The sequence below is a fragment of the Carassius auratus genome, unplaced genomic scaffold (assembly GCF_003368295.1).
Source record: "Carassius auratus strain Wakin unplaced genomic scaffold, ASM336829v1 scaf_tig00216043, whole genome shotgun sequence".
Classification (NCBI taxonomy): Eukaryota; Metazoa; Chordata; class Actinopteri; order Cypriniformes; family Cyprinidae; genus Carassius; species Carassius auratus.
Window position 1 is genome coordinate 186,842 of NW_020528376.1, and position 22,135 is coordinate 208,976.

General features: G+C 38.0%; 1 protein-coding gene across 3 annotated transcripts; it reads right to left on the bottom strand.

Moving 5' to 3' along the window:
- Positions 1-1,115: 1,115 nt before the first annotated feature.
- LOC113096948 (FYVE and coiled-coil domain-containing protein 1-like) lies at positions 1,116-22,032 on the bottom strand. 3 transcript variants are annotated; one of them, XM_026262163.1, is made up of 19 exons: positions 21,932-22,014; positions 21,795-21,855; positions 21,338-21,438; positions 20,688-20,794; positions 19,759-19,884; positions 18,259-18,365; positions 17,337-17,480; positions 17,092-17,167; positions 7,526-9,643; positions 7,357-7,449; positions 6,324-6,442; positions 6,016-6,183; positions 5,716-5,859; positions 4,728-4,912; positions 4,415-4,541; positions 3,968-4,063; positions 3,548-3,758; positions 2,884-2,993; positions 1,116-2,794 (listed from the first exon to the last, which is right to left on the bottom strand). In XM_026262163.1, exons 3-19 carry the CDS (start codon positions 21,387-21,389, stop codon positions 2,716-2,718), a joined length of 4,062 nt encoding a protein of 1,353 aa, XP_026117948.1. In that variant the 5' UTR covers positions 21,390-21,438; positions 21,795-21,855; positions 21,932-22,014; the 3' UTR covers positions 1,116-2,715. The 3 variants fall into 3 exon arrangements, with proteins under 3 accessions (XP_026117948.1, XP_026117949.1, XP_026117947.1); XM_026262164.1 differs by lacking the exon at positions 21,795-21,855 and having other exon boundaries at positions 3,968-4,057; positions 21,932-22,032; XM_026262162.1 differs by lacking the exon at positions 21,795-21,855 and having other exon boundaries at positions 21,932-22,032.
- Between the last annotated feature and the right edge of the window lie 103 nt (positions 22,033-22,135).

The following is a 22,135-nucleotide window of genomic DNA, read 5'->3' on the forward strand; positions in this document are numbered from 1 at the left end:
CTTGTTGAAAAACCAATATGCATTTTTTAAAGGTCCTTTCTTAAATAATCACATCTGTTTCCCTGGATCCTGCAGGCTGGTGTGTGTATGTGTGTGAGCTACGACTTGATATTCAACTCACATTTTTCTAAACCCCCCTCCCCCAGCTCTCTCTCTCTCTGTATGTGTGTAAATCTCTGATCATTGCAGGCCGGCCACAGGATGTGATCTGATTTACAATGGGTTCATTAACCTTGGGAAACGGTCTGGACTCTGCAGCACAAACACACTGTGTTCAGATGGACTTCGCGGTGAGCTCAACGGTGCTCGCCCTCTGCAGCGCAGCCGTAAACACAGGCAACCGGCATCTGAGCATGACAGGATGCAGCCCTGGCAGCTAGGGGAATAATCAATATCCTTAGTAGACACATGCATAGAGACCGAGCTCATCCCAGTGGAGAACTTACACACATTCCAGGAGCAGATGGCAATGCCATGAGTGTGTTATTTTACTATGGTTAAGGGGTGCTGGTGGTCTGTGGTCTCCACTGTTGTAAGAGCATTGTTAATGTGAACTAAAATGACATCATTTTTGTAATAATTTTAAATAAATTAGAAAAGAAAATATAAGTATTAGATGAAACATGTAAAAAAACAAAAATGACAAATGTGGCATTATTGGCGGCAGGGTTTTTACAAATAACTAAGACCACATTTAACTTAAAGTATCATTAAGACAACTTGAAACAAATTACAAATGTAAATTACGTAAATATATTGCATTACAAAAAAAAAAAAAAGTTGAAAAAAAATACAAAATTGCTAAGTCTTTGACTCCAATTAAATTGAAAAATGAAAAATAATTTACAAATAAAATGTAAAAATAATTAAAATTTTGAAGTACTAAAATTACAAGAAAAATTAAAATAAATCTGGAAAAACAACATCACGAATATTGAAAATGTGTATATTAATTTGTGTATGTGTGTGTGTTTGGCTGACTGAAAGATAGAGCTAAACTAGTTTCTGTTGTCACTGAATGCCTCAGCTGGGGTAAGTTGAATTTTAACAATTAAATATCAATTGTAGGCCTAAGGAAAAAACATTAACGGATATACAGTAAACTGGGTCAAAAGTAGAGTCACGCCACCAAGTAGTTTTAATTCAGCTCCATTTCAAACTGTAATATAACATTACTGTTATATCACAACCCTTTACAGTAACTGCAGATAAAAAATGACTGCTACAGTTCTTTAATCAAGTGATGTCATCAGCCTCAGAAACACATTCAGAAAGTGCAACAGTGAAGAATCAATGCTTATTATTCAAATTAAGCCCTTACAAAAAGTGCAATGTACATTTTCCACCTTCTTCATGCTGAAGTTATCAGTTATTGCACCGGCAATCTTATTTATGCAAAAAACACAGTCACTGAGTGTTTTTCTCATAAATTTCATAAATTTTTCCCTGGCGTCAGCTGAATAAAAATGCATTTTTGTGTTGAAAATAAACAAGACGGCCAGGAAATAGAGTTTCCTCTTATTACTGTGTACTCGTCCCTTCAGAATACAGATTATATGTCTGCAGAGAAGTCATAGTTGACATACGAAGCTTTGAAAAAGTTCTATGATGACCGTATTATGAGAGATATACTAAGCAATCTCATCAGAAAATAGATTAGTTTCCTATCTTTATTTATAATTATTATCTATGTCAGTTTCAAATTCCTGATTTTCTGCATTGGTTAGACTTATATGGATATTATATAGATAAAAATGTTAAAGAAACAGACTGATGTCCCTGTATTGCTAGTAGCCTGTTGAAGTATAAGCATTTCCTTCACATCTATATTACTAATTTCAATAAAAGTCACAAATAAAGCTCTTCTGTAGTGCATAATGTTATAAAAACCATCATCTATCTACTGACCACAGCAAATTTCACGGGGCTTTCCTTCATTGCCTTTTTTTTTTGACTGTCCATTCCCTTGATAAGTATGCCAGAGATATTGTACCATTCTGGCTTTTAGAGTTTGCCAAGAGTGTATTAAAGTCATTCATAAAAGGTTATGAATAAAGAGCAATCATTCATAAGAGGAATGTGGCTTTTGAATTATACACAGAGTGAATCTCACAATATGTCCAGGTCATATTTCACCCCAAAATCAAATGAACAAAAATAAGAAACTATTATAAAGCATAAAGAAAATTAAGCTTGGGAGCATTAAGATGTATGTATTTATTTACTTATTTAGACATAAATTTTCTTGACATTTCTCCCTTAATTAATTTTCATTAATGCAATGCAGCTGGATATTTCGTTTGATTTTTAGATACTTGTAGCAATGTTATTATATATATATATATATATATATATATATATATATAGAGAGAGAGAGAGAGAGAGAGAGAGAGAGAGAGAGAGAGAGAGAGAGAGAGAGAGAGAGAAACAAGTACAGTTTAGTGACAAAAACGCCTTTTTTTGATTCATGGAGAAAATACTCCATGAGAAAATACTCAAATAAAAATTTGAATGTCTTCAAATGTATTTTATTTCATCATAAATACAATTTCTCATTTCTTTCATTTGACTGTGAGATTTAGACATGTTTTGTGAGATTCACCTTGTAAATCATTGAAAGCAGCATTAGTCAAGTTGGGCTTGATAAACAGCCATATTCCTGGACAAATCTGTCCCGTGACCTGGTACAGACACAAGTGTGCGTGATTCTGTTTCCTATGAAGAACAATCACTTCCATTGCAGACCTCTGGCTTCTCTAAACTCAGTTGGTACTGGACTTTCTTTGAGAGGAACCTGCCAACAGGAAGACAACAAAACATGAACAGAGTTTAAGAGAGAACGACAGAAGTCTGCTGGAGGAGTGAACTGATCTCAGGACGAACCTTGAGAAGGAGTTGTCAAAGATAAGGGTGTATTCTCCAGGGTTCCTGACCTTCAGCTGACCCTGAATTGTTTCTTTATGAGAGTTACATCTTGTCAGAGGGATCAGAACCTGAAAGCAAAAAAATAAATGGTTTGAGGATCCATTCATATCACACTAATGCTGTTCGGACATCATCACCATCTTCTTATCAACGCTTTGATAGATTATACAGAAAAAGTCTGCATTTATTTTTATCAAAAATATAGTCGAAAGCTTTTTTTTTAGCATCCTTATCAATTTGGATCCTTCAGAAATCATTCTAATATTCTTATCTGCTTCTCAAGAAACATTTCTAATTATTATCAGTGTTTAAACAGTTTCAGCATTCTTCTATAACATAGAAATTTAGAAAGTTTGAAATAGATAGTTCAAAAGAACAACATTTATTTGAAACTGAAATATTTTACAACATTATTGCAGAATCAGTTTAGTGTCCAAGCAGATATAAATTGGCTGGACAGCAGCAATCCGAGATAAGCTGGCACTTTGGCAGAGTTCATTTCCAAGCACTTTAACAGCGGGGTTCAGTTGGCACATGGAGCAATAAACTGAGAAATGCTGATGAATGAATGGCAAAGGCTCTAAGCATGACAGTGCTGTACAGTATGTCATGCGTATGTTACCTTGGCCTGTTCTGGAGGTGTGTCTAGGTTCTCTCTGTACACCACGCTGAAGGCGATGCTCTTGGGTTCAGAGGAGAAGACCCAGCTGATCGTAAGACCTGGATGTGTAGCGGTTATGAGAATCACACTGTAACAGCTGGACTTGACGAAGAGTTCTCTGGACTTATCGCCAAACTGAACCACATCCTCCACACTGAACGGCACAGACAGCCTGGGAAACAAAACACAACGCTGAATAAATGAATACTGCCATTCTAGATTTATTTTATTTTATTGTTACAAGAATATTAATAATAACAAACCATCCTCTAATAAAATAATAACAGCAATTATTATTATTATTAAATATAATTTATAATAATCTTTGCAAAAATCACAAAGAAATCAGGACCCATCATGAGTGCTGTGTGTCGGACTCACGTCATCTCTCCAGATTTTAACAGACAGATCTCAGCATCCTGAACGGAGCCAATCAGCTCGTCTGAATCTTCAGTGCTGGTGATGTCACTTCTGCTTCTGCAGAGATATAGTCACTTACTTATTATTTCCTGTACTATTTACTTAACCACAGACTAAAGATAAGCACACATCATTGTAAGTGACGCAAATGAAACTGAAACAAAGCCAACAGGTTTCTATATTATGTTTACCTAGCAGTACATTAAGACACACTGGCAGGCACCATGTGTTCATGTCAGATTTGCTCTGATGAATGAAAATAAATCCAATAATGAAACGGAGTTCAACTCAGCAGGAGCAAATTTAATTTTACTTGTTACTTCAGCACAATTTCAGCATACTGTGTTTCATGCAGAGAATCTGGGCTAACAAGACAGGTGTGTATGAGTGTGTGTGTGTCGGTCTCACAGCTGTTGTGTCTCTGAGGGCTGCAAAGCAGTGTAGTATAAAGAATCACTGTCATGGACACAGTTTACTTCCTCTTCTGTGATGATGGCATAAGCGGTGTCATCAGGCCGAGGGGATTTCAATGACCCTGTGAGGACAACATTCACATTATACAACGAATTACAACCAACTATCTGAAGAAAGATCAGATGATATTCAACTAATATGCATTTTCATTTGACAAATTTACAATCAATTCACAGTCCATATTAAATCAAATAAAACCCCTTTACAGTTGCAAAACATTTTTATTATGCCTTCTGTAACATTTTACCTGGTGTGCTGGTTCGTGTGGGGCTTGATATTGGGCTGTGGGCTGAACGTAAAGGACTGCCCAGGTCCCTGTGTCCAGAGCCGCGCTGATTAAAGCAGTCCTTACAACAGCGCATGTTGCTGCCGCCCTGGTGGACGCCTGCATCATTAACAAGGCAGTAGTAACAGAATGGGCGCCCACAGAACCTGTTCAAAAAACAGAGAAAATACGAATATACACTAACATTTAAAAGTCTAGGAGGAGCTAAGGCGTCTGGAATTCAATAAATTATTTAAATTTCAAATGAATGCAATTATTTTTAAACTGTTTGTTCATCAAAGAATCCTGAAAAAGAAAATGTATTTCAGTTTCCACAAAATTATTAAGCAGCACAACTGTTTTCAACATTGATGATAACAAGAAATGTTTCTTGAGCACCAAATTACACATTGGAATGATTTCTGAAGGATCTTGTGACACTAAAGGCAGAAAATTCAGTTTTGCATGACAGAAAAAAGTACACTGCAAATATTTTTAAAATAGAAAATGGTTATTTTACATTGTAATAATATTTTTCATTAATTGTTTTATTATTTTTATGACCAAATAAATTCAGCCTTAGACATCATTCAAAATAATTGTAAAAATCAATAGTGCAGTGTTGTGTAGCTAAATTTATTTTTAAATAGTATGACAATTATTATGCTTTTATGTGTGTGGGTGAGTGTGACAGTTAACTGTAACATTTATCACCACAAAAATCATATGACACCCTTATATGATGGCATGGTCCATTTAATTTAAACTGTAAATTAAACATATGTAAATTTAATATATAGATTTAATATATATAGATTCACAACCTTTCTCAGCTTGGACAAAATGACCTGTCACAGGCAATTTCAAGGGTAAACCATGTCTAAATACTAGCTAAATACTAATAGCTAGTGAATGCAAGAAGAATGTCGCTGGCCAAAAATGCCATTTCCCCTAAAGTTTTACCCCTGACCTGCAGCTATGTTTGCGCAGCATCCAGGTGAAGTGGTTACGGCAGCTCAGGCAGTATGTGACGTCTCTGTCTGTCTGTTCCTCAGCCCTCTGTTTCTGTTCAAACTCCAGTGCATCAGACTTCTGCCATAAAGCATCTTTATCCCTACAGGAGGTGCCAGAGTTTTATGAACAACAGCTTGCAACAATTCAGCAGATACAGTAAAGGGATTTTCAAATGCATTTCCTTTGGTTGTAGGGAACATACTGTATATTCTTATGTGTTAGAAATCATGGGAGGTAACTACTGCATGTAAGTCACCTTATGAGCTGAATGAGCCTCTCTTCAAGATTCTTTTTGGTACGATAAAGGTCATCTATCTCAGCAGACATCTTCAGTTCAATGGCTTGCTTCTCCATTGCACTTCTGCTTAAGTTAACACCTAGTTCATTACAGGACTGCTGAGTAAGAGCCAGTTCCTCCTCAGCTCTGACAAAAAAACAAGAATCAGGCCATCAGACATTCAAAACAACCAGTATTTAGTGAAAACCCTCCTACATGTTAATTTAATTTTTTGTTTACAATTGAAATGTATGGACTAGCTAAAAAGCAGTAGAGAAACTTCTTACCTTGTTAAGTTCACTCTGAGGCTTTTTATCTGTTCCTCTTTCTGATTAATTATATTTTCGGAATCACTGAAGAGGGCATTTTTCTTTTCGATCATCTGACTGTAATCACTGTTTGCAGACTTTTAAACAAAAACACAAGGATGAACAAATGTGTTGATTCTCCTGAATTAAAAAGTCTTCTGACAAATCTTTAGACAACTCAACATTTTCTTGAGAGTCTAACATGCTTAATATGTGAAACAGAAATGTCAATAGCATTATGATTTGAGATACTAAAAATGCAGGGCAACATGTCTGAAAGTCTCAATGACATCCATCTAAAGTAAATTTACTTACAAAGACAATAAAAAAGCATGCAGTGGAATGAAAAAGAATGTTCCACATAAATGGCTCTTAAAACTAGATTGTTTAACAGTTGCCAAAATTATATCAAACTATTCAGTGCATTAATAATTTGTTTATCATTCATCTTAGGTAATGAAATGGCAAGTAATGTGCATTGGCCTTAAAGCTGCAGTAGGTAACTTTTGTAAAAATATATTTTTACATATTTATTAAACCTGTCATTATGTCATGACAGTAGAATATGAGACAGATAATCTGTGAAAAAATCAAGCTCCTCTGGCTCCTCCCAGTGTCCTATTGCCATTTGCGGAAAGTCATCCGCTCCCGGTAAGAAACAACCAATCAGAGCTGTGGTCCGTAACTTTGTTTGTGTTCAAAATGTAGAAAAATGTACATAAGCGAGTACACCATGAATCCATTTTCCAAACCGTGTTTTAAGCTTGTCCTGAATCACTAGGGTGCACCTATAATAAGTGTATATATTCGGACTATTTTAGATTGCTTCGGGGGTACCGCAGCGGAGTAACCCAGTACCTTTGTGATTCTTCATAGACATAAACAGAGAGAAGTAGTTCCGGCTGCAATGTTCTTCCGCAAGACGCAAGCAGTTCTGTTTATTAACCGCTAGAGCGTCAAAAGTTACCTACCGCAGCTTTAACAGCCATCTATGATAATAAGATCAAGATACCTCAAGCTCCAAAACTTTGGACTCAAGACTTGAGACTTTCTCTACTTCATTCTCCAGCCTCTTCCTCAGTGCATCTACCTCTTCATTCAGACCCTTAAAGAGACATCCATAAGAACCCTGATCAAAACAGAACAAAACCAACACCTATGAGAATTTTTGCTTCAATTACCTGCACTTGATTTTGATGGTCCGCAGCTTCATCGTTCAACTGGGACCTCAGTGTGTCAACTTCCCTTTGTCGTATCTCTTGGAGGCTTTTGGCTTCTTCTTCCATCTGTTCAAGTCTCTCCTGCAACTTCTGCATGGCTTCCGGGAGTCCTTCAGTTTGTTTTAGCTGCTCTTGGAGACTTGCATTATCTTTTCTCAAGGCCTCCATTGAATCACTTAGATTTTCCACCTCTTCCTGCGCCTCCATCTGTAGCTCTTGAAGTTTGGTAGAAAGCTCTTCCCATCGCAACTGAGACTCCTCATTCTGTCCCTTCAGCATGCAAACATGAACCCCAAGCTCTGCTGTCTCAGTGTTGGCCCTGTGTAATGCATCGCGAGCCTCTCCATTCTCAAGCGCAAGCGTGCTGTTCTGCGTCTTCAACATGTGAAGCTCTTCTCTCACGGCAGTCAGGTTTGTTTGGATTTCCTCCCGCAAATGGGCCTCCATATCCCTTTCCTTTACCAGAGTGTCCTCTCTTTCTCTGCAGTGCAGCATTTCCTCCACATGCCTACGATTTAGCTCTTCCACCTGGGACTTTAGTTGCTCCGCCTGAGCTCGGAGATCTTCTCTGGAGGCTTCCGTCACTTCCTGCAGAGCCTGGATCTTTATTTTCTCCTCTGAGCTCAACAATAGCTGTGCCCGGAGCTCCATGACCTCTTCCTGGAGTCTGGAAACCTCCTTCATGTTGAGCTCAAGTTGGGCCTCAGCCAAAGCCAACCTAGAAGAGGATTCTCCATGATCAGTCCTTGAGGATTCATTAGCCTCCCGAAGGAGATTAGAAGTAGCAATTTTGTTCTCCTGGGGGACTGTAGCTCTCTCATTTAGTTCTTCCAGGCTTAATATACTATTCTCTTTTCGTTTGGTTTTGGTTTCCTCGCTGTTCATCTGGCCGTTCTGTATGCACTCCTCAAGATTTTGGTTCTCCACTTTCAATCCAGCTGACTCTAATTTGGTTCTCAGTTGCTTCTCAGAGGCTTGTATGGTAACCAGTTCTCTCACAAGAGAGTTCTTGGCTTGCGCCAGCTCCTTGCTGCTCTCTTCATTTCTCTTCACCGTTTGGATCAGCTTGGCATTGATCTCCATTAAACTTGTGCATTGGTTCTTGTACTCTTCCAGTTTCTTGGCTTGCATTTGGAAGCTCTGACTTTCTGAAGTCAACTGCTGGTTGACATTCTCTAGTTGCTGGATCTTTTGGGCAGTGGTGGACAACTCAGTCACCTTTGCATTTAGTTGTTCTTCAAGCACACTTTTATGTTGTAACTCCTCTTCTATCCTTTTCTGGTGCTCCTTTAGTTGACCTTCCTTGGTATCCAGTGCTTTCTGCATGTCCTGCATCTGAGTCCGTAGGTTCCCTGTTTCCCGCTCGTTCAGAGAAAGAGCTCCTTGAAGGCGGTTGATGGTCATCTGCAACTCATCAGCCTGCATTGCGGTAGTTCGTTCTTTGTCGGCAGACACTCTACAAGTGTTCAGTTTGTCTTCCATCTCCTTTAGTTTCGTTTCCTGAAGCTTCAGCTCCTGAGCAAGTTGCTCAGCTAGTCTCGCCCGATCTTCGATTTCTCGTTTAAACTCAATCCTCTCTTCCTCTGCCTCCTTTAGCTTGGTGAGGAGCTCTTGGATTTTCCAAGCCGAGTCACAGTAGTTGGCTGCCTGCTGTCCTTTTTCGCTCAGAGCTCCGTCAAGTTTTGCTAGCAACTCCATGTTTCTGTTCTCTGCAATGCTCAGTTTGGCTTCTAGGTTGCGTTCTGTTGTTGTCCGTAGAGCCTCCAGTCCCTGTGTGGTGGTATGGAGACGATCTGCACACTCTTTAACAGTTTTCACCACCTCCTGATCTTCTTTTTTCTTTTGGTTAGGACCTTGAGCCAAGAGTTGCTCCTGCAGGTCTTGGACCACGGCCTTCAGATCAACTGCTTCACTGGTGAGTTGCCTGATCTTCTCTTGGAGCTCCCGTTGCTTCAACTCTGATTGGTCGAGCTCAGTGCGCAGGTCCTCAGAAGCACTACAGGACAACTCACCTAATTCCCCGAGATCACCCAGAAGACTAGAGCCAAAATCTTGGCCTGGAAGAAACTCTTGAGCTTGCTGCATAAGGGAAAACCGACTGAAATTAATCAACAGCGATTATGTGACTGCACTGCATTAGGTAAACAAATCTAAACCAGAAAAATAAATGCATTCACTCACATTGGTCTATTTGTCAATATTGACATACCAAAATACCGTTATTGTGGTATTAAATCGAAAACTACATTTGTGGTACAAACACAGTTGAAATCAATTAAAAATAAACAGCATTCAGAATGGCAAGTTTATGTAATGTGATTTACATAATAATTCACTTTTTAAAAGTTTCAATAATCACTTTTTAAAAGTACAGAGTTCATACCATAGTAGTCAAGGCACTTTTTACAATAAGTGCCTTTTCTTTCCTTTTCTTACTGACAGACACAAATGCAAAATCTTTCCCTTTCTCATACTGTTGTCATGTATGCCTACAATGTAACTATATTCTTATGACTCAGCGCCAGTGTTGTCTAAAAAAAAGTGGAAAATGAATGTTTTATATATATATATATATATATATATATATATATATATTCAAAATATTAATATATAGTTATTATTATATTATATAAATAATAATGAAATTACACTGCTCTATAGTGGAGTTTTAGTAACTTTTTAGGGGTAACCAAAGCTGAAAAAAAAAAAACTTTTTAAAGCTAGAAAAAGAAACACAGATTAAATTTGTGTATGTTACACATTAGGTACAAAACCAGAGATAATGAGGATATGAACAGAAGAGATTATTTTAATGAGGTTTCTAATGTCTTCTAGTGTCTTGTGTTAACAAACCTGTGAGTAAGTGCAGGTTACTGCAGGTGAGTAAGTGCAAGAGAAAAGAGCTTTCAGAGAGAGAGGTCATGCATAACATGAGCTCCTAGTCTTTCTAGAGTTTCTTGCTTCTAATATGAGGTAAACCAAAGATAAAAACACAAAATTAACTAAAATGGGACGGTGAGCACAAGTTCACTATAAAAAAATACTTTAATATTTATTTTTTTACAAGAAATTAGGAGAAAATCTCTTGAAAACAAGAAAAATTCGTGGAACCTAAACAAAAGGACACTGGAGTGGACCCTACAACAAGGCTTCAGAAGGGAACGAACACAAAAACTGCTGGAGAAGAACCACCTACAAACTTCACGGATTTAACAAAAAGGATTTAACAAAAAGGATTATTCCATCTTATTCCATCTTAAAAAGGATTTAACCACAAAAACTTTTTTTTTTTTTTTTTAATAACCTTTCCATCTACAAACAACAAGGACCAAAAATTGAAAAAGGACAAACAAAACCAACGGACCCCCAACTTTCCATTTGATGGAGCTATAGAACGGTATAGCAATTTAAAATAACAAAAGAGGGCCATTGTCATTCACACCTTCTGATTGGATTAACGGAGCCATTACAATCAATATCAAAGACCTGTAAACGGCATTACCATGGCAACACCAGCAATGGGGACTGGAGCTCACACCTTTTCCTACCCCCCAGACATCAAGTCTGAGAAGAGCAGACAACAACACAAGCTCAAAACTCAGAAGGAAAACCCAGAAACACTGTTTAAAGATACTTTAAACAGTAGGGGCAAAACCATCACCACAAACCTGCTCTTCTACACAGAACAACCGACTGCATGGCACACCGCCTCCTGCACACTGTTCCAGTATCACACCAAACATGGAATCTGTAAAGGCAGACAACTGTGCATTTATGAAGACGCAGAAAAAGACCCAGAGAACAGACACCTGACAATAAACTTTTATCAAAATGGAACGGTAATGATACAGGGAAACAGTGCTGCCCTCACAAACTTTGAACAGACCTTCCACTGCTTAAAAGATATGGTGGAAAGAGATGAAGCAAACCCCTGCAAGCAAACCCATACAGACACACCAGAAGACACTGACCAAAATGAGCCTTCAACCCACGACAACACAGAGAACAGGACCCCTCCAGAAACCACAGAGAACATCAGTCTTCCCCAAAGCACAGGACTACACAACACAGTTGTCCAGCTACAGCACAGCTTAGCACTGCTAGAAGTGGAAATAGTGGAACTGAGTGAGCAAGTCCACATCCTGTCCACTAAAGACACTGAACAACTTAGAGAACAGCTGGACCAGATAAGAAACCAGCTGAAAATGTCCATCCAAGAACTTAAAAGGGAAATGGACACTCTGTATCAGGACAGGCAAACACTCAAAAAAGACCTCAAAGAACTTCAACAGATCATGGGGAAGGAACTTTCAGAAATGAAAGACTACATGGGGAGGGAGCTTGCATGCTTCAAAAAAGAGCTTCAACAAAGGGACAAACAGATGGAGAACCTAACAACACAGATGAGGTGTCTCACTACCCCTGTGAATGCCCCCAAAGTCCCCCCTCCCTCCCCCACACCAACACCTACACATCCAAAGTCCAGCAGCACATCTCCGGCACCCACCAAACCATCACAGCCCAGCAACAGCCAAAAGGAAGCAGGAACACCTGCAGCCTCCAAAAAACCAGAGATCCTTCAGAAAAACATGACAGCTACAACCCCAGCTGAGAAACAGCCAGTGAAAACAGAGGCTGACATTGCCATCCTCATGGACTCCAATGGGAAGTTCCTACAAGGAGAAAGACTTTTTCCAGGCCTTAAAACAACAAAACTCTGGTGCCCAAAAACAGGGGATGCCCTCAGAATACTTTCTGACTCCACCTTTGGCACACCCTCACATATCATCATACACACAGGCACCAACGACTTGAGAAGGGAACAGGAGAGAGTTGGGCAGCTGATCTGCAGAGTAGCAGAGAAGGCTACAGAAATCTACCCCAGCACAAAGATCACCATCTCTACCCTCCTACCCCGCAGAGACATCCACCCAGACACCATCCAGAGAGTCAACGCTGACATCTCCAAAGGATGTGCTCGCCTGCCCAATGTACACCTGGCTCATCACCCCTCCATCACAATCAGGGACCTGTATGACCATGTACACATAAAGAAGGACAAAGTCAATGTGTTTGCAAAAACACTGAAAGACACAGCGTGGGGCAGACAAAACACCTTCACACCCCTGAAAACAACACAGCTGCGAACCTACAGAACACAAAACCAGACACCCAGCATAAACCTACAAACTCATCACAGAGAACGACCACCACTGGCTGCACAATACCAGGGACCCCCACAACATGCTAAAATCCACATCAGGATACCCCATGCACCAGCACTACACCACCACAGATCTACACCAGCCCATCAGCAGAAACCCCAGTTTGCACCAGATCACCACCCAAGACACCCACAACCACAAAAACATCACTCCAGGCAGAGAAGCAACATGAGGAACAACCCAACATCAGCAGCAGCAACCAGCCTTCCACCCGCTCATGCAGCCTCAGGTGACAACACACCAAACCCAGCACCACTCCCACACTCCAGGAGCTACGCTCAGGCCCTGAAAGGACAAGCAAATACACTGGAGATGAGTGAGATCAGACAGCTGCTGAACTACATCAGTACCCAGCTGACAGCATGAAAGGCCACACAGCATGCAAACACCTGCCTAACAATGAAAAAAAAAAAAAAAACTTTTCTTTTCCAAAACACTATATTACATTAGAAAAGGATTACCTCTATTTTTGAAAACAAGAACTCTATACCGTGAACTCTTAAAATGACTCTGTCAATATCAACGTGGAATATTCAAGGATTGAATTCAGCAGCCTTTGGGCTAAAGAGCTCAAACACTGAATTCCAGAAGAGCATCAAAGATATGGATATTATAATTCTACAGGAGACATGGAGCAGGGCAGACACCGTCACCCACTGCCCACCCAACTACAGAGAAATCATCCTACCATCACAAAAACTCAACACAGTCCGACAGGGAAGAGACTCAGGAGGACAAATAATCTGGTACAAATCAAAACTCCACAAACACATCAACACAGTGAAGCAGTGCAAATATTACACCTGGCTTAAAATCCACAAGGAACTGCTCCCATCCAGAAAAGATATATACCTGTGTGCCATATACATCCCACCATCAGAGTCCCCCTACTACAGAGAAGACACGTTCTCCATATTAGAGGAAGAGACAAGCCACTTCCAGGCCCAGGGAAATGTGCTCATCTGTGGAGACCTGAACGCAAGAACAGGACTACAGCCGGACTTCACTGACACACAAGGGAGCAAATACATCAACAACAAACTGACTGTTATTAATAACACATTCTCCCATATCCACAGAAATAACCATGATCATATAGTGAATAAGAATGGGAAAGACCTCCTGCAGCTCTGTCGAAGCCTGGGTCTGTATATCATCAACGGTAGGTTACGAGGAGACACTTTAGGAAGATTCACATTTTGCTCACCTCTTGGGAATAGCACAGTTGACTATATGATAACAGATATAGATCCTTCATCTCTCAGATCATTCACTGTTAGAGAACTAACCCCTCTGTCCGATCACAGTCAAATCACTGTGTATCTCAAAAAGACTGAAAATAACATTAACACAAAGCCCAGTAAACTGTACAATATCAGAAAACCATACAGATGGGCCGAAAACAGCGCTGAAGAATATCAGAAAGCACTCAGCAGCCAAAAAATACAAGCACTGATAGATAACTTTCTAAATAACATCTATGCTCACACCAATGAAGGTGTCAATCTTGCGGTCAAAGATTTAAATTACATATTTGAAAAATCAGCAAAACAATCCAAATTGAAAACAAAATCTGGAAAAAATCTAATACCCAAAAATGACAAAAATTGGTTTGATCAGGACTGCCAAACTATTCGCAAACAAATGAGAACACTTTCAAATCAGAAACACAGAGATCCAAATAATACAGAGATCCGCCTTCTTTACTGTGCAACACTAAAACAATACAAACATACACTCAGAACCAAAAAAGCACAATACACCCAAAACCAACTCACAATAATTGAGAAGTCAGTCAACACAAACCAATTTTGGAATAACTGGAACAATCTGAAAAAAACTGATCATGAAGAATTGGCAATCCAAAATGGAGAAATATGGGAAAGTCATTTCCAAACACTGTTTAATAAAGTACAAACAGACAAAAACTGTAAACAAAACCAAACAATCAACCAATTGGAAAAACTAGAATTAGCAATCAAAGATAACCAAAACCCATTAGATTTCCCAATAACTGATAAAGAACTTAAAGAAAAAATCAAAAACCTCCAACCCAGAAAAGCATCTGGACCTGATGGGATATTAAATGAAATGATAAAACACACAAGCAGTCAATTTCAATTGGCCATTCTAAAACTATTCAATGTGATTCTAAGTGTAGGTCACTTCCCTGACATCTGGAATCAAGGCTTGATCACACCAATCTTTAAAAACGGAGATAAATTTGATCCTAACAACTACAGAGGCATCTGTGTGAGCAGCAACCTGGGAAAGTTATTCTGTAGCATAATAAACGCTCGACTATTAGACTTCATCACCACACACAAGGTACTGAGTAGAAGTCAAATTGGATTTTTACCAAATTACCGCACATCTGACCACATCTATACATTACATACTCTAATTGAAAAACATGTCAACCAAGAAAAAGGTAAAATATATGCATGCTTTATTGACTTTAAAAAAGCTTTTGACTCAATTTGGCACCAAGGACTGTTTTACAAACTTATTGAAAGCGGCATAGGAGGTAAAACCTATGACCTTATCAAATCAATGTACACTGAAAGTAAATGTGGCGTAAAAATCGGCACCCAACGTACGAGGTATCTTTCCCAAGAGCGTGGTGTGAGACAGGGCTGCTGCTTAAGCCCAACATTATTTAACATTTACATCAATGAACTGGCAAGCAGTCTGGAGCGATCCGCAGCCCCTGGCCTCACACTACACAACTCACAGATCAAATGCCTGCTGTATGCAGACGATCTGGTTCTGCTGTCTCCCACTCAACAAGGTCTACAGCAGAACCTGGACCTGCTAGAACAATACTGCCAGACCTGGGCCCTGACAGTCAACCTGAAGAAAACCAAAATCATGATCTTCCAGAAAAGATCCAGATCCCAGGGAACACAACACACATTTACACTAGGCACTAACCCGATAACACACACATCACACTACAACTACCTGGGTCTGAAAATCACATCCACAGGAAACTTTAATCATGCTGTGAATGAACTGAGAGATAAAGCACGCAGGGCCTTCTATGCCATAAAACGGCAATGTCCTATAGAAATCCCTATTAGAATTTGGCTGAAAATATTAGAATCAGTAGTTGAGCCCATTGCACTCTATGGCAGTGAGGTGTGGGGTCCACTGACCAATCCAAATCAAGATTTCACCAAATGGGAAAAACATCCAATTGAGACCCTGCATGCAGAACTGTGTAAAAATATATTACACGTGCACCGGCACACAACAAATAACGCATGCAGGGCAGAATTAGGCAAATATCCTCTAATCGTAAAGATACAAAAAAGGGCAATTAAATTCTGGAAACATCTGAAACTCAGTGACCCCCAATCATATCATTATAAAGCCCTTCAACACCAAGAGATGAGCAAAGAAAGCAGTCCCCTCCCTCAGCTGATCCAGAGCTTCAGTACTGATGCTTCACTAACATCTACTGATGCTCTGAATCACATCAGAATCAACCAGATTACTGCACAAATCAAACAGAACTACATCACTCACTGGCAAACCCAAACAGATCAACAGAGTAAAATGCGATGCTATCTGACTCTAAAGAGAGAGTACAGTATGGCAGAGTATCTGTACACAGTGTCAGATCAGAAACTGAGGAGCACACTGACCAGATACAGACTCAGTGGACACAAGCTGATGATAGAGACGGGCAGACACAGAAAAACATGGCTGCCAGCGGAGCAGAGACTGTGTTCACACTGTGATCTGAATCAGATGGAAACAGAACTGCACTTCTTAACAGAATGCCCCAAATACACGGACATACGGACACGGTTCTATGATAAAATACAGCAGATCCATCAGACATTTAAAACTCTTCCGAACCAGGAGAAACTGCCGTATCTGTTAGGAGAACACAAGAACTGCTGTGTGTTTGCTGCTCAGTATGTGTCTGCCTGTCATGATGTTAGAGAAAACACTCAACCTGCCCTGACCTGATGTTTCCAGCACATGTAGATTGTGTTACGCCATATTACTGTGTTGTATTACTTAGATGTATATTTTGCCTCTGTAAATCTAATACCATATTCTATTTTATTTTATTTCTAACTTATACATTCACATACACTAATTCACTTTGCACTACATGGTTAATACTTTTTATATATTTTATTATTACTATTATTCTTTTTCTTCCTGTAAATACATATGTGCACTATTTGTAAGCAGCCCAGCTGCCACTGCTTTGGCAATACAAATGTACAGTTTTTGTCATGCCAATAAAGCGCACCTAAATTGAAATTGAATTGAAGTGCTAACCAGACTGTTGACACTAGAGGAGCGACTGGGTGGTTTCCACGCATGGGCGGGTGAGACAGCTGATCCCAGAGTCTTTCTGTATGTGTGAAATGCACATACAAAACTTCATTTGTTTTACTAACATTAGTTAATTCACAATGTAGGCAATATGCAAAATACAACTGCTTAAATGTCTCACAGTCTAAATGTGTTGTAATAGGGACTTTACTACTGTAACATGCATGGGTTGAATTCTCATGAATTACCTTGCAAAAGTGGGCCAGTCAGAGTCAAGGTCGTAACCTCGGGATGCTACATCAAACTGGACCTCATTGAGTTCATACAGATGGTTGATGATATCAGTGTTCAGATGGGACTTTAAGAAGGGACTGCGTTCATAATACCACTCACTGTGAATGACAAACAAAAATCATTACCACTCGTAAACAACACTGGAGTTCTCACAATACTTTTTTCTCAGAGATGTTATACCCTGTGCATTTCTGAATGTAAATTTAGCTTTGCTTTTGTAACATAAAACACTGGACTCTGGATAACTGTGTTTTAAGTACTAAATAAAAAATTGCTGACATTACATGCATGCATGCTACTTTAAGACAATAAGTTTCTTGTTCCAGAGAAGTGAAAGTGGAGGGAGGAAGTGGCATTAATACGTGGATTAGTTCATCAATATTTTCAGGTATGTTAAATAAAGCGCACATTTGCATTAACTTTCTATATTCAAATTTCTATTTGTGTCATGTGCAAAAACAAAATAAATACCAATTACTATTACATAAATTATTTTCAATTTATTGCATACAAATTAGCTGAAATCTTAACCTTCTAAAGTTGGCTAGCAGAGCATGCAACTCTTTTCCATGCTTGTGCTCTGTTTTTGTGTGAAATATTGACCACACTTTAAAGCCATATGTAGTTGCACTTTCCACCAAATTGGTCTGATGGTTAAGTAACTTCGTTTTTGTCATTTGTATCATTATTATTATTATTATTTTCCTATTTAAATATTTATTGTTTACTACTTCATATGTTATATATATATATATATATATATATATATATATATATATATATAAAATCATACACATACACAAGCTAAACATTTGGAGCAATGCATCAGTCTTCCTGTACAAGTTCTCACTAAGATGTCTTTGTTGAATATATTACCATGTGGTTTTGTAGTTCATAAGACATTGCTGAAGCGTGTCTGCCAGCCTTTGGTGCACCAGACAGTAGCGAATGAAAGCCCGTCCTTTTCCTAATGATGTTTTCAGCTAAATCACACAAAGTAAACAAAAAGACCTTGTATTAAATAAGGATTATATGCATGTTTTGAAATGAGACCAGAGCATGAAATATGTTAAGATTAACTTTGTTTAAATTACAAACGTTTCGGTTCACAATACTAGCTTTTCATTTTGTTTTAACGATAATCTGAAAAACACATAATATTCTTATGATAATGGAATGAGATGAAAGTGTGTTTAAATAATGAATAAAGAAAAGATTCTGATTATGTTCTGTTGGCTCACTATGAAGGTGAAGCTGAGTGCACTGCATCATGGGATACAGTATTCAGTGCAATGTGATCGGGTTTTATGCTGTACATTTTGGCAAAGGCAAAAATATGACATTTCTGTATTCCATGTACACAATAAATTTGAATAGTACACAGTGCATGCTGAAAAAAAAATGTATGAGAGGGTATGGTAATATGGCACTCTAAACACAAACACTGTCTGTCAGTGGGTCAACAGATGGAGGATTACACTGGGTGATGACCAAAGACCATAAGGACACCAGATGGAAATGTTACACTACAGCTGACACTGGATTTCTGGATTTGTTGCGGATTCGAGACTCCCAAAAAGCTGCGTTTCAGTAACAAATGAATTCTGAAGACTTTTTTGCATGCATTAGTGAAAGTTGTTATTGAAACGAGAAAAAAAACGATGCTCTAATAATAATTAAATTATAATCTGAGTAATACAAGTTAATGTCTTAAACGGATTATGTCGGGAACAGTACACAAAGAGAATTATCACCTTTAATCTGTATATGCGAGTCTGAAAAATATCTGAATGATGTGTGTGATTGCTAAGTGGTTTTTTAGGGTGTTCTGGGTGGTTTCTTACTGGCTAAGATCAAAATAGCTCTCTCAAGTCTTTCCTTCAATGTAAATCTATGTGAAAAATCAAGTATTCTCAATTACAAAAGTAAAATTTGATACTTAAAAAGTTTAATAGTTAAGCTTAATAGTTTATTTAATACTTAAGCCCAAAATAGTTTCACATTTTAGCTTAGTGGTTGGTCTCCCACAGTATGAGAAATGGTAATAGTTATTCACGTCTTAGCAAATAGCACTAAACATCACCTGCCTTGGTACAGGAATAACATGCCTGTCTTTATAACATACAGTTATCTTCGTCAGGGTTTCTACTGCTAGTCGAATGCCTATAACACATTACCAACCTGAGGCGAGTGTCACTGCTTCCTGCGTCATACCCTCCAGAGAGGTGCAGATAAAAAACGGATGTAAAACAAACCCCTCAGAAAACCAGCAACATGAAAGTGCAAAAGAGAAGTGAGAAGGTAGACTGGAGCCAAACACGCACTGGCTGAAGAGACGAGTTTATAGCAGAGTTTTGGGCTCATGCAGTGGATTACCTCGGGGATTGATTTGACAAAGCGAATGCCGTCATTAGCTCCTTTAATCTTGGCCAAGCAGTCACAGAAGTAGTCCCAGTAGTCTTTCCTGCTGCCCAGAAATGTTGTCCTCTCTTTCTGGTCAAACTGGACACAAGGGTCAACAAGTTAATCTCAAAGCAGTTACTGTAACCATGTCTGGTTAAATATGAATGCAGAGTCCCCAGTCGTCCAGCTCACCATCATTTTTATGGTAAATAATGAGAAAAGTTTACTACAGGATATTCTACTTTTTGTAAAGACTATTATATATCTATCTATCTATCTATCTATATATATATATATATATATATATATATATATATATATATATATATATATATATACATACATATATATATATATATATACATACATATATATATATATATACATACATATATATATACACACATACATATATATATACACACATACATATATATATATATACACACATACATATATATATATATACACACATACATATATATACACACATACATATATATATATATACACACATACATATATATATATATACACACATACATATATATATATATATACACACATACATATATATATATATACACACATACATATATATATATATATATATATATATATATATTAAATTAAAACTGAGATTATAAAAAAGTTCATTTAAAATTTGAATCAATAATAAAACAGTATATAACTAGTACTAAAATAAAACTTCATATTAAGTCATATTAAATATCAAATTAAGATGAAATTAATATGTATTTAACCAACTATTTTAAAAAAAAGTATAATGAGATTATGTCCCCACACTGGCTTAGACATAAAATAACTTCAAGAAAGAGTTCCTGATGAACAAAGAAAACACAAATATTAAATGTAAAATAACCTCAAAGACTGTGCTATACCTGCAGAAGGTACTCCAGCTTATAGCAGAACTTGTGGAGGCTGGAGCTGTCATCTGTGATGGGTTCGCCAGTATCACAATGTTCTTGGCTCAACTCAGAAACAGCATCTGCACAAATATATCTGAATCTGAGCTCACGCAGGGTGTTTAAATGGCGTTTAGAGTCGTGCAATATAGATTAAATCATATGGAGTTATTTGTAGAATCTCCTAAAATGGACTTGACGTATTTATTTTATAGGAAACTGCATTAACAGAGTTGAGTATAATCAGTTTCCAAATTTCAAAAACATTTTAGGATCTCCATGATTTATGAAGTTCTGGAAATCACAAGGTGATAGGTCTAGAAAGGTTTTCTATGACTGTGAGACCTTGAGTCATTAAATGCATGTCACAATTATAAGAAACATTAATACTGAATAATCATCACCAGTGGAACTAAAACTACACATAGGAATACATACTTGCTGAATACCTAGATATGACTATATTTCATGTCCTGTGATAACAGAGAATTAAGAATATGTGGGGAGATTTTGCAGTGTCTCTAGAATAAGCTAAAAAAGTTATTGGCCAATCACAGTGTCAAGAGACTCAGTGCCCATGACTGCTCACACAGGCAACACATCACATTGAGTGTGTGTGATTTTACCATGCAGATCTCTGATGATTCTCTGCAGCTGATTTTCTCCCACTGTACTCATGGTAGGCTGAATACGTTAGTGTGGTTGATTCATAAAGTCAACATTATGCCTGTAAAAGCAAAGGGGAAAAACATGGTTGCACTAAAAGAATAAAGACAACAATAAAACAGCAAACAGTTTATGATGGTATAGGATGCAATGTGATAAAAATCCCATATTTCTAACAATTTAATTCTAAACCTATTTGTATCATAAAATAAAACTCATTAGGTAACGTTATTTAACTGGAGTTTTGTGTGTCTGCAGGTGCACTAGAGTTTTACTTATGTTTTTAAACGTAAGGAAATGCAGACACACAATTCCCAGTTCCCTAAAATATTATGAACACCTTGATTACAGACTAAAATTATAAATGCCTTTTGTGATATTGAAATATTAGAATGAGACTAGGTAACATAGACGCACCTGCTAAACTTTTCAACTTCAGCGTTTAGCGTTTAATCACATTTCTGCCACAACCATCAACCTATCGTCAGTATAGACAAATGTTTATTTGATAAACATATGTAAACAGTGATATACAGATGTGAATAAAGACATACTTAATACAGAAAGCTGATCTTCCTCATCGATTGTTTACAGTAGATACAACCCTGCTGCCATCACAGGGGGCGGTACTAAGATTGACTGACAGCAAGCTAATCCAATCAGAGGCGAAAACGTAATAGCAGATTCTTCGGAGCTCATCCTGTTTGGTTGCGGATCAAAAAAAAAACGCAGGAAAAAAACAAGTGGTGTCATGTGAT